At 41.7% G+C, this 13,915-nt stretch overlaps 1 protein-coding gene across 4 annotated transcripts in view; it reads left to right on the top strand.

Annotated features, from left to right (window-relative positions):
• Positions 1 to 13,915, top strand: part of COL22A1 (collagen type XXII alpha 1 chain) — a 237,521-nt gene that overhangs the window by 152,569 nt on the left and 71,037 nt on the right. For all 4 annotated transcript variants that reach the window (XM_068933389.1, XM_068933387.1, XM_068933388.1 and 1 more), the window contains one exon: positions 8,617 to 8,670. In XM_068933389.1, the coding sequence (XP_068789490.1) occupies positions 8,617 to 8,670 (54 nt within the window). The remainder of the gene's footprint in view (positions 1 to 8,616; positions 8,671 to 13,915) is intronic.

Below are 13,915 nucleotides of genomic sequence, written 5' to 3'. Positions count from 1 at the left end.
ACATAGTTGTAGAAAACATCCAGACTCCTTCCCAGTGTTGTTAGCAGACCTGTGCAGAGCAGGTGAAAATCACTATCCATCTGCTTGGCTGATGTCTCTGCTGTTTTATACAGGTGGGATTTCAAGAAGTGCTGTTACATCAATTTCGATCTACTGAAAATTTTGTCCCTGACGTACTTTATAACTATTCTGCTATAATATCTTGTAACATGAGGGGCAAATTACAAAGAATGACTGAAAGAGAGAAAGAATTGGGTTCAGATCCATTTGACGTCAGGACCCTTTCAATCAGCATGCTGCAAAGAAGCTGATATAAAACAGGTGCTGGTTTGCATTATAATTGAAAGGATTTAGACAAGGATGGCACACACAAGCACAAAGTTTCTGTCCTGACAGGGATGCAGATATAGGCATTTGTTGCTGTTCTTAGTGTTCTGCACTGCTTTAGTTAGCCATAATGCAGCTGGCACAAACTACTAATGGACTGAAGATGTGTTTGGAACCATTTCATACAGGAATTCATGTCTCATAACAACAGTCTGCTGGAACTGGAAGATCCTGAGCTGGGCAAGGACAGAGGCAGTGTTGTCTGATGTTAGAAATAAGAGGCAGGAACCACCTACGCAGTCCGTACAAGATTTCACAGAAGATGACATGTTATGCCAAATACCCTAATAACAGTTCTGCCAGCAGGAATAGGGTCATACATGTCAGAAAGATTTCTAGGAAAGAAGGAACTATGATATTCTTTTGTCCTCAAGCTGCTCTTCCTGTTATTGGTTAAGAAATAAAAGAATATATGGGATACTACTATTACCAATAAACAAGAGCCATTCTTATACATAGTCGCCATTTGTGTTATAGGAAGGAAAGAATCAGTTTAATTTCTTCAAATTGCTACTGCAAGCTTAACCATTCACTTAAATGCGTTTGTTTTGCTCAAAAGTTTTCCCATAACCCCTGCTTAGATTGCACGTTTCTTGGAGCAGTTGCAGCATCTTGTGCTTGTTAAGAGTTAACAAGCCTGAGTTAATAAGCAGCTGTAGTAAACAAGCCTTGTCATCATGACTGGAGTTTACAGATTGCTTAAGACCGTATCTCTTTTGACCTTTTGAGGGCTCCCCACCAAGCTGGATTTGCTCTCTGCAAACATTAAGAATTTCAGTTACAGCCCAGTCATGTCCAAAAAGTCCCTCCCAAGCAGAGCACCACTGGGCACTCTCAGGCACGTTTTCCACAAGCTGTGGACAAGATGCCTATTCAGAGAGAGCAATATACTCATAGCTGGTCCAGAAGGCATTGAGGTTACTGGTGAGTGCTAGAAAGGACACCCAGAGGCTGCAGAAGGATGAGCCCTGAGGGAAGGGGGAGCAGGCTAAAGGTGTTCCTGCTGGTCCATAGTTGGCATTAGAAAGAGAAAGGCTGCTGAGCTAACTGAAGAACGTGATGGAGTAGCTTTCTAATGTTTTATTTAGCAATACAAAACCAGACATGTTTGGGGGCAGAGAGTAGGAGGACTCCTAATGAAGCTGATGGTATTGCAGAGATTGGGTAGCCAAACAACAGAAGTTAGCTTTCCCATATGTGAACCTCATCCTCCTCTACCTCATTCCCGGGAGTCTCAATACAGAGAGTACCTTTTCAGTGTGATTATAGTATTGCATACTCATAGACAGAGATCTTCAATGTGGAAGGTTATTTAGATGGTTGCTTACATCCTGTGGAGAGGCTCAGTGGTGGCAACACACTAATGAGAACGTAAGTTGGGGAGACAGATCATCTGGCATTTAAAAGCACTCGTCTTTTAGCGTGCTTTAATTGCAGGTATTGAAGTCTTCCGTGGGTGTAGAGGAAATACACACCACCTCCTCTGTACGTTGGCTGAACTGCTAATCTGACAATTCATGTCCCTCCTTTGATCCTCTCTGGGGACAGGAGATAACAGTTCCAACCTGAACCAAGCAACTTTGTTATGTTCATTTCATTAACCAGATCTTCCAGGTATCTGACAGCTGAGGTCTATGTTTTGACAATTATCTCCTCATATCAAGAGTGCACAGCAGTAAGAATGAAGCTTTGCTGTTCTCATCTGTCCTCTAAGATCTTTGAGTGATAGACAGTACTGTCTCTTCTGATTTTACAGAAACTATCTGAATAACAGGTAAAATTCAGTGTGGACTCATTTGAGTTTGTTCTTCTTCTCTTCTTGTCCTCCTCTTCTGCAAAATTTAAGAGAACAGAAGTGCTTTGATCCCACTCTCAGTTTTTTTTAATTTTTGGTGCCTGATCTACTGAAACATTTGTTCAAAATAAACACAGCTTTTCTTACTTGATAGACACAGAAGGTGTAGGTGTCTGATACACTCCAAGAAATCATAGAGAGCTTTGGGTAATCCAGCCTAAGCACAGGAGTCTTCTGAAGTGGATTCCAACTAACTTGGAATTCCAGGACTCAATTTGGCTCTTCTTTAAAAGTTTCAAGTTCATTTAAACTAATTGAAATTTCAGTAGGAAGGCAAGGAGAAAAAAAAAAAAGTTTACCCTCAGCAGTATATTAGACATGAGGTTACATAAACCTGCTCTGAGTCTGATGTGTTGTAACCAGCATAGTTTTCTAACTTTGAATTCTCAAGATTTTTCCATGCTGAGAGAATAATTAGCACAAAACATTTAAAAAATGCAGGAATAGTAAGAAAAGTCATATAGAAAAAAAATCATAATGGGAACATCAGTTTAGAATATAATCTTTAGTGAATGCCTTTTTCCATGCCTCCGGTATACCTACATCAGATAGATAAGTAGTAATAGTTCTGCTTTTCAGAATGCTTCATGCCCAGGATAATTTATGCAAAGAGCCAAATGCAGAATGACAGCGAGTTTGATGTAGATACAGAGATAACTTATAAAATTTTTACCAAGACCATTTTGTGTAAGCTAATTGCGAAGTTCAGTATTACATTTTGTCGGGTTTGAGCACCAGGAATGAGCGTTCACTCCAGGAATAAGTTGCAAAGGAGTATCTTCTGCATCTTTAATTCAGCTATCGTGTTTCAGCAGTTTTTAATGTTCATGTATCCTTATCTTCTGAATGTTCATCATGGAAGGTGAAGCAGCACAAAGCGCTCTACAGACCTTTCTTGACTGTTTACAGCTAGGTTACAAGGCTATGAGTTTCCTAAGTGCTACATATTTGTTTTACAATATAGGCTTCTGTTAAAGCCAGAGACTACTGGGTTTGAGGCACAGTCTCAACCTAGAAGAGGCATGTTAAGAGCACTTCCCGTTTCGAGAAGGTTTCTCTCTGTTAGCTGTCACTGGGGAGGTTAATTTCTCAGACCCTTGAGGCTGCTGAGCTCTTTGTAGTCTTCTTAATGGAGGGACAGTAATAAGATTATTTGGCTTTCTCCTTCTTGACCCATCTCTCTCCAGTCAGTCATGGCTTTCCCTGGCTACGCATGTTGTTTCTGTTCTGGCCAGTCATAACTTGAAATGGGTGGTGACGCTGTTTCAATTCTTATTTCTCTATATATTAGCGCCCCTTGATTTTAACCAGGTTAGACTTGCAGGGTTCAACTGAAAGAGACAGCTGATTACTTCCTGCAGAGAGTGATGTGTCACGTTAGAAAAATATGCCAGGAGAGAGAGGAGAAATAGTTTGCCCAGCGGTGGGTCCTGTGCAACTGTTTTGGAAAGAGCCAGTCCTAAGAAGCTATTTCTCTCAATGTCCCCTAGTCCTTATTTCTCGTTGTCACAGCAGTCCCCGTAGTAAACCGCAAACTGTCCAACCCCAGTGGTACTGGCATCCTCAGGCAAGCTACAGAAATATTCTCAGTTGTTAATTTGTTGTCGTTACCCAGTACACCTGGGAGCTGTAAAAGGTTGGTGCCTCTAAGAATTGAAACATTGATTATCACTGCGGGATTTCTTCTCTAGTAATATTGAGTTAAAGGGACAGGCTGGAAGAGGTAATCCTAGCATCCCATCTAGCTTACAGGGAAACAGTTGGCATTTACATTAGCAGTCATATTCACATTGAAGGGTACTTCCTATGTGCTTGGCACCAAAACCACCTCCATTCCTGGGGCCAAACTTTAGTGAAAACCATGCTAGGGAAGCATTTTGGTCTTTAGGTGTTCTAGCAATTGGACAGCAAGATAGGAAACGGTCTTGCGCTATGGTACCTTTCAGCATTTCCCCTCCAGCAGAGCAGAGCCAACATCTCCCCCAGTTTCCTGTCTGCTATATGGTAGATATCGTTCAAATGTTTTTTTGTGCTGCTGTGTATTTGAGAGTTCTTGAATTGTTCAGATGTTTGCCCTCAAAAAGTTCAGCAGTGCAGAAGTAGAAAAGTAAGCAAACGAACAAAAAGCAAGATGAGGACTGTGGTCTAGATTAAATCCAGAACGAAACTGTAATTGTCAGTAAGAGAAATATGTTTTATTGGGAATGAATATATTTACAGCTATGCTATTATTCAAATTACCAATGAAGGCAAATAACATACATTTCATACAGTCAAAGGGTACATGCTCCTATGCACTAAGCTGAATCTTGTTATAAGTAACAGAGCATAATTGCTAGTTACGTCTTGTCGTGTTATTAGGCAATGTGACGTTTCACTGAGCTTTGTTCTCATAGGTATAATTTCTCCCGGCAACTACTTCTATACTTTCCAGACAGGCTGTAATGTTACAGAGCCACCCTGTTGTAGCTTGACTTTGACTAGCCTCTGAGGGGCCAAAATTACCCCTTGACAATGGGAAATTAGGCTCACGGTCTCCCTGTCAATATAATTATAAGCTGCTTTCAGGGATTTTTCAGTGTTTCAGAAGCACCAAATTTTCTCAGCGTTGTACTCAATGGAAGGATGGGCTCCCTTCACACCTCTCGTTGCTCCTGCAAGTTAGCCTGCCCAGCCACTAGTGTGGAAATGGAGCAACCAGTATATATTTATGACAGCGGGCAAGCTATGTCTTCTCTACCCCTTCCCAGCTTCTGAGACGGGTCTGGGGACTAGGTGGAGCTGTTACCTCCTTCCGGAGGTTCCCCAAGCGGTTTTCTCAGGCGGGATTAAGTTTCCTAAAAGCAGCATGCTCAGCAAACTATAACTAAGTAATGCCCTTAAGCTATAAAGTTGCTAAAGACACACTCTTGTGCATAGCCAAAATGAGGTCTCTACATTCTGTTCGCATCTTGTCTCATCCTTCACTTACAAGGCTTAAATAGCTCATTGCGTTGTTTTCTCTTTTTTCTTTCTTTCTTTACTTTTTTTTTTTTGTTTTTGCTTGAATGCCAACCTACTGCCTGTTATGGTTTTGTGTACCTAAGCTATAGCGTGTATTCATGTTTCCTAACTTGCAATGTCTGATTTACAGGAACAACTGAGGGAGCTGATTCCATTAGGATCCTTCATAGGGTTATTGAAAGTGTTTATATCAGGTTCTACACTACCTTTCTCTCTCTGAACTAGTGTCTCTAAATGCAGCCAGAGGAGACTTGCACGCATTGTAATGGGGGGTACAAGGTGGGTTGTACGTACTCTAGAGACCAGCAACGTTAGGGGGGCATGAAGGAAACTGTAATATTGCATTGCATGCTGGTATCAAGGTTGTAGGTGTGGAAATAGCCGCCTTAATGGACGGATCCCATGTTGATAGGAAGCTGGCTGTGGTGTGCTCCTTGCATGCAGTGGTAATCGTTTCCTTGTGTCTGGCCACACACAGGGGGCTCCGAACAGCCGGGGCTCCTGCAGTCGCTTGACACGTCCTGTATTGAGACGGACGAAAACGTGGGATGCAGTTTATGGCTTTCCTTGCTGTGCAGCCATGTCTCAGCCCACTTGAACAAGATTTTTTTTGCCTTTCCAGGCATTTTATTCCGTTACTGCTGGAAAAAGTGTAGTTTGATGCTGAAGGGGAGTGAAAAAAATGAACTGGGAGCCAGTTCTAAGCACTAAGCTAGCCTTACTATATTCATATGCTGATTTATTTATTTAAACAAGTATTTTAATAGGATCCCTTGCATGGTTATATTTGCCTTAGCCAATGGCCAAATTAATGTCTTGATTTAGAAAACAAATGCTGATTTGTATGATGACATGAGTCTTACAGGTTGAAAATGGGCTTTTTTGGCTTTGAATAAGCAAAGAAGCGATGAACGTTGAAAAAGCGGGAACAGGAGCACTCATGAATAGTACTGCGTGTACTTTAGTACTAAACGCAGGTTCTTGCTGGTACCAGCGTCCCAAAGATGACTGTGTAAACTTGTTCTGATACGTGACTGCTCTTTTAACTCCCACCTAAAATTCCTCTGCTACTTTTTATTATGAGAAAATAAGAAAAAGATCAAATCCTGACACCCCAACTAAGTGAACTGAGGCAAAACCAGGGAAAATGTGATTGCTTGTTTGTGTTTGTTTTAGCTGCTTCACTTGTTTAAGGCAACAGGAATCACATGGATTGTTTCTGGAGATAATTCAGTAAACGAAAATAAAGGGAAATATATTATGTATTGGTAGGACAAATCATATCGGTCGTATAAAACTTGCTTAATTGTAGTATCTTTCCAAAAAAAATCAGAGAAGTAGAGAAAAGCAAAGAAAAACTGCTTCTCTCTCTGTGATACTTATATGACTCCTCTGGTGCCCTCCTATTATCTTACTAACAATCTCGGAAGTATAAATGATTCAGTATTTATTACACCTCAGGGAAGAACGGGTTATTTTTACAAGTAGAAAGCTGAGTCACAAAATATGTGACTTGCCCAAAGTCACACAGCAAGTCAGCTGGTGCGCTGAGAAGCAAATCAACCTTGTCTTTACTCCAGTGTTTCAGACATCCTTTGTCTGTGCTCTCTTCGTCTTTCTCTCATGTAGGACATTTTCACTGTGAACTATTGGAGTTCACCAAACCCGTGGTGAACGCCGGTGCCACCGTATGCACACGAGTGCCCTTGTCTCAAGGGTACCCTGCAGATCCTGGCTTATGCTGCCCTTCCCCTGGGGAATCTCTCTGGTTCCTCTGGAGGAAGTTACCTTGCTTGCGGAGGAGTCACTGAGCTCTGTCCCTTGGTGATGATATCACCTCTAGTTAGAAATACCTCATGGATTCATGGCTTCTGGCTCAGAGAGCGTGAATCTTTTATATTCATCCGTGCACCAGCGTTGTTATGTCCCAGGCATGACTTGACGTAGGGTAAGTGTAAGCCCTCCGGCTGGTTGGTGCTCACGCTCAGGTGGTTGTGGCCCATTCCGCTCAAGTATGCGTTCAGCTCATGACATTTCTGAAGTGTCACCAATCTTTGTTTCAGCAATATCAACCTCCACCTCCCTTTCCTCTCACACGCTTGCCAAAACTCGGTGAAAGCCTTCTAAGGCAGGAGTCAGAAAAAACCAGTCAGTCCGGCTGAAACAGCCTTGCAACAGCTCTACACGTCTGTCCAAAGAGGGCCAATAAAATTATATTCAACACAAGTCCTTTTTAAAAAAAAAAAAAAAAAGTATTATGTTAACAGACATCCATGCTGGAAGGCTCTTTTGTTTTATTACACTTTCAGGATCTTGTATGCAACAGAAATAAGAGAATGTTTTATTTCTTACAGCAACTTTCAGTTCAAGAGGGGTTTCACAGAGTACACCATGTTATGCTAGGGCAATGCGGTGAAGACGCAGCCAGCGCTGGTGTGGTGGAGCACATAACGGGCACGCAGCTCTGGAGAAGAGGCAGGGAATATGAAATCTTAGCAAAACAGGCTGATGTCTATAATAAGAGTTAAAGAAAGAGTCTAAGGCTTCCATAGCTCAAGTTTCTGGTATGTTGCTGAAAAACATGAGAGTTTTTATTTTGTAAAGTGAATTTTTATTACAAGTTTTATCATTAACTCTGTCAATAAGCTAGGTTGATTTTTGGGGGGGTTGGTTTCAAAGCGATGAACTCTCTTATGCTTGAAAACAGAAGATTCACGGTGGAAGTGAGCTCGAGAAGAGCTGCTGCAAGGGTGGGCCCTGACTCACTGCTGATGGCAGTTTAACCCCATTTTACTGTTTCATGCTGTCTCTGCCTGTCTTTTTGTTGTGACTCTATCCGAGCTAGATTTAGTTGGTTCATTCCCATCAGTTCCTTCAGGTCTGGAAAAGAAACTGAGCAAATTCTCAAATGGCACAGGCATCTCTGCAGGGAAGTAGTGGTGCAGAGCATCATCCGTGTCCTGAGAGTATGTCTGAGGTGATGGCACTGGGCACTCTCAGTACTTTTGCCCACTTCCACTTGTGTGCCGGTACTGTTTGTAGCTACAAAAATAAACGTGGCCATCGCATTATGGCTAAGAGGTCTCCTTCAGGTTTTTTCATCAGTCCCTGGATATAGGTTTGCTTGAAGATGTGAGCACAGTTTTCTGGATGTTTGTATGCTGTTTGTAGGAACTGACTCTGGATCTGAGAGTGCAATATTATCAGGGTTCAGAGATGGACAGACAGCTGGAGCTGCGTGTCCGAACAGTCTGCTGCCGCCTTTTCTAGCATGTCTTTGTATTTAGTGCCTCTGCTAACTCTGATTTACGTGTTTTTGAGTAAAAGACTTTGGAAAGTCTCAGTAATTTGCTTTTCTGTTGAACATACAGGGTAAGAAAGGGGAACCTGGATTCCCAGGAATCAACGGTCTGCTTGGACCTCAAGTAAGTGACATTTTCTTCGTTTTCATATGATTGGAATGATATATGGGGAAAAAAAAAAAAAACTTTTTTTTTCGCCTTTCTGACAACAGGTGACTTGGAACCTCAGTGCAGCATGTAGTGAGCTTCTCACCGTAACGCTTCTAACAGTGGTGTTTCTCCTTTCATATCCATACTGATTTATCCCAGCATGAGCGAGGGAAGAATCTGCCTGTCTGCCAGTCATTCCTTTTACCTTCCACAGTTTTTCCAGTGACTTTGACCAGGGACGTAAGGAAGTGTTTTGTATGTGATTTTTCCCCTTGCTTGTGTACAGAGCAGTATCGTTCCAGAGAGAAAGGAATGATTTGTATTTTGTAATATTGAGGACAGTGTCTCAGCTAATTATTGGCTGTGTGAACTGGCAATTGCAAATATAGCTTCTGTGCTGCAATTTTGAGGGAAGAAGCAATTTAAAAGGTATTTGCTCTTCAGAAAGCCCTCTGCTTGGAGTGCAAGTTTGCTTTTGTGGCTTTGATGCTTAACGTTTCTACTAGTTATAGCAGGTCAGGAGCTGCCTAGCTAAGGAAGGTAGAGACAGGGGCTTGCAGCTAAATTATTCTTCTCCAGGTGAGGGAGGTTCGCTTAACGTTAATGATCTCGTAGCCCCATTCTTTTAAGCTTTGAGCTAGGTAACGTTCCAAGTTGCACCATCTGCAACTTCATGAGGACTAAACACTGCTGTGCCTGTTACATACCATCAAAGAGAATTTGGCTTCAGCTGGGAGCAACCCATGCTGTCCTGCGATGTAATTACATTGACGCTTGCCTATGTCTTTGTTTCTTGCTGCCTCTGTAGCCAGTTTCAACTGATTCGGGTCACTTCTATAGGGTGATCTCCTACAGTAAGTAAAATATCTTCGAGAGCGTTCTCAAGCAGGAAAGGCACAACCTCACTTTAGGCTGACAACTCGGGAGAAAGCTGAGTAGTTCACTCATTCCCTTTTCAATAATAAATTTGTTAATCTCAGACTTTAGGGCTTTGTTTCAATAATCAGTTAAGCTTTGGGAAGAAATGGCAGGAAGAATCTCCATTTCTACAGCCATGGGTGATGTATGCAATAAACATGACAAACTGCTAGACAGCAGATGCTTTTTCTAGCTAATTTTTCATTTGTTTCCTCTGGCAAGCTATGCTCTTGTAACTAGGAAACATGATCTAGAAATGGATTCTCTTGCAGATGTTTTGTAAGGAGCTGCTCACATGTCTGCTGAAGCCATCAGAGAGGAAATCCAGTGGTTTGCAGTTCTGTGCAGATGAAGGCCCTTATGTCCAACTGGGAACGTTGCCCTGTGAAACCCTGCTTGATACTGGTTTACATATTTTTAACATGTTTTCCTTTGCTGCAGCATCTGGTTTGAAAGTATTTCATCAGCAGCCTTCAAGAGGAATAAAGACGCTATTTTCCAATGAATCTTAGATTTGTTTTTTCTCAGTTATAACATTTAAAAGCCCCTCAAAATGGCCAAACGCATGCCATCGGGAGAAGATTTTCCTTGCTTTTGGGGGAAGGTTCCTCTGTAGGAATTAATTCTGAAATATTTGACTATATCTACCCTGACACCATCATATTTAGTCAACTCAGGTTCTCTGTGACTTTTAAAATATGTATATGTGCCTGTAACAGCAATTTTATGTGTGTATCTGAGAAAATTGCTGACTTAGCAGTAAGTAGTCTTCCTTTTAGAATAAGCTAAATAAAGCTTGCAAATTTTATGTTAATTAAAACTGGATACTACTTTAGCCCCATCAAGGAATTCTTTATATTGTCTGTCCCTCTAACCTCAATTTAAGAATGGAAAAATATTGTTCATATTCCTTCAGTGGCACCGTGTCCTGGGCATATTGCTGCAGATCTTCATCTTTCTGTTTGGAGAAAGTGCTTACATTTAGGTTGTGACAAAAATAATTTTCAGCTTAACAGCAGTTTTTGTGACACTAGGTTCTCTAAGAGCTTAATCAGCATTTCTATTTTATTATTACTTTTTTATCTTAATCAGACTATACCCAGAAAATATTCAAGAAGAAAAATGGTTTCTTTATGTTGTCGTTACACAGATATTCTTTCTCAGTGATTTAAGGAAGTCTGTGTCACCTATTCCTGTGCCATCTTCCTGGTGTTTACAGCTAAATTTTAAGCCATACATAAACTAGATTAGAACCCTAAAATAACCTCATTTTCCTCTGTTATTTTAAATTTACATTTTTTTTTTCTGATGCGGCTCACCCCATTGATAGCTGTGCTGACAGAGTGAAGGAATAGAGATAGGAGTTGTTTCAGCAACAACTTGACTTATATACTTAGAAAAGGCCGTGAAAGGATGTCAGCTGATCCTTACTCCCAGTTCTCCCTATTCTGTACACCATAGAAAGTCTTAGGACAAGTTGGCCTGTCCTCATTGCTGTGAGACAGGTGATGGCTCCTCAGCACCTTCAGACAGATTCTGCATTTTCTAGAGACGTGGCAGCAAAGCCTACTTCCTGCAGAAGAGCAGAGGTGGACTGCAGCATCGAGTGCCTGGGTGTGCAAAGGCCTTCAATAGTTGCCAGGCTTTGTCAGTGAAAACCCTTCCCATCACACTGGATACTGGTGAGAAGCTGCAGAAGAAGCAGCCAGCTGTGTGGGGGGAGTCCTCCTGAGCGTTGCTCTGGAGCAGGGTCAGAAGACGTGGGTCTGACTCTTGATGCCTCGATGTGTTTGCATTTGAGAGTTAATTTAAGTGGCAAATTCTGGAGCAGCAGTAATTCTCTTGGCTGGCTGTGAAACTGGTGACCATCCATTCTGGTAGGAGAGACAGATCCCGTGGCACTCAGAAAGAGCTAGAGATAACTTCTCGGATAGTCTGGGCATGTTTGGTGAAAATAGGGTAGCACTATTTTTGCCTCCCTCCTTATATACCTCAATCCAACCTAAATTTTAATTCAAAAAGTGTTGTTTGTTTTTTCTAGATCAGCTAGGATAATGACCCACTGCATATGCTTATTTGCTCTAATGTTGTCCAGTCATCACCCTCAAAAATGAACATTTACTTTCAGTGGCATCATTACATCATTAATGATAAAGTAGAGAGACTGGAGCTTGTTTGCCCTCTGGATATGATTTTCCTGCAGCAAGGACATGCACATCTGAGCTCATAATGCCTTTATGTTGTTATTTATTTGTATTGTTTTACTTTCTAGCAACCTTAACCATGGGCCAAACTTCTATTACAGTAGGCTATTTAAATGCGGACTGAAAAATGGTCATTTCTGTAGATTGCTTTCAGTTGCAATGGATGGATACTAAGCATGCGAGGCAATGAAGCTATGTGTTTATGTACGATCACCAAAGATCTCCGTGTCCCTCGTCTATCCCATCATAGGGATAGAGGAACAGCTGAGAGGAGCAACGTTTGAATAAGGGACTGAAGGCAGATGATCAGGTACCCTTGCAAGTGTATTTTGAGGCAGGAGGGGTATCATGAGGGGAAAGGAGATTTGCAGTTTGGCATCTTATGCTCAGTGAGCGGTGAAGGCCATGTTCATGGGCTCAGCAGAGAGGGGGCTCATCGCCTGGTACTGCACAAGAGCTCAGAGAGTTTGAGCTGAATCGCTGAACTGCCAGGGCTAGGATTCAGCTCCAGATGCAAGTAGTTCTCTGTAGCAGTTGACGTGTGGGTGTCCAAGCTCCCGTTATAGTTGATGAAATTAGCGCAGTCAAAGGAGCCTGGAGAGCTGTTAAGCTCCTCCTAAAACAGACCCCCACAGCTGATCAGCTAAATGACTGTCTTATAATCTCCACCAGCTGAGCAGGTACATGCTCTCTCCACCAGTGGGGAAGCAAAGCAGAACTCAAAACTCTGAGTTTTAAGGAAAAATGCTGTTTTCCTCACACTTGCAATATCTGGGCCACAGAGGCCGTTGCACAACTTGCCTTATACTGATGGTATAACTCAGGTCTGCGAGGGAGACTGGTACAAGCTGTGCCTTTTATGATGGTGGCTGGTAGTGATTTAATTACTATGGACTCATCCATACAGTGTGAGCTCTAGTCCTGCTTTTCTTAAGTAACTCAGAGGAAATAAACGGTATCCTCTGAAACGCGTGATGTCGTAAAGTCTTTTTTATAATGCAAGTTAATGCTGTGAAATGTAAGAAAAAGATACAAGCCCCCACTGCAAAGCTCAGATTAAATTCAAACTATGCCTGTGCTGCTTGAAATTGGAAGATATTGCTCAGAGCTATCTTTAATAAGATCTATACTTTTAACAAAATAAAGAAAAGCAAGACTTCAGCAGTGCAAATCACTAGTAGTATCGAAACAAAAGACCATAAGGAAGATTTTTTATTGTTTTTATTTCTCATTAGCTGCACTGACTCAGTAAAACAATTCAAAGAAAGTGAACAGCGAAATAAGTCTTCCTCTGCAGACAAAAGAGATCGTGTCCCTATCTTGCACTAAGTGGAAAAATTAAACAAATACTGCCTTGCACTGGAAACAAGAAATTCTCCTGGAGAGACAGCTATGTACAAAGTCAGCTTCACTCAGGACTCTTGTGCAGCTGGAAAGACAGTCAGTTCAGAGAATTTTTCTGTTCAAAACACTTTATTTCCTAAAGTAATGTTGGTACTCCAATTAAAATGCCACCTAGTGTAATAACTGGAGACATAACACATTTATGAATTATGACACTATCACTGAAGATGAATATAAAGCATGCATCATAGCAAAATATTCAGTGCTGTTGGCTCCTTATGCTCTTGGTTTTCAGTGTCACCAGTAACAGCCTTTTTCTATATCCTCTTATATTTTGGTTTATGAGGCAGGTTTTAAGCAGAGAGAGCAATAAAATGCTCTAATGCAGCATGGCTGAAAATAATTCAGAAGCGTCGTGATCATGGATATGGTAGCACATAGGGTGAGAAATGAAGAACAGATCTGAGGAACTGATCTCAGAGACCGTTCAGATACAGCAGAGGAGAGATGGAGAGCTGGGGTAGCAAGTGAAAAAGTGAGATGCATGGGCTGCTCCCCCCAAAAAACTGCTGCCTAAAACACCTGCTCTGCAGTCTTTTATGATATGGCTTAAGGGCTTATCTAAGCCTTTCTCATAGCACAAGAGGATCCAGTCATTTGCATGGAATAACGTGCAGAAGAGATGGCTGGGCAAGTTTTGGCTCCAGAGGCGGATATCTGGAAAAGCCATCACACTTCAGTTTCTGTCTTAG

Source organism: Struthio camelus, chromosome 2 (assembly GCF_040807025.1).
Source record: "Struthio camelus isolate bStrCam1 chromosome 2, bStrCam1.hap1, whole genome shotgun sequence".
Taxonomy (NCBI): domain Eukaryota; kingdom Metazoa; phylum Chordata; class Aves; order Struthioniformes; family Struthionidae; genus Struthio; species Struthio camelus.
This window is presented reverse-complemented; position numbering and strand designations above follow the sequence as displayed.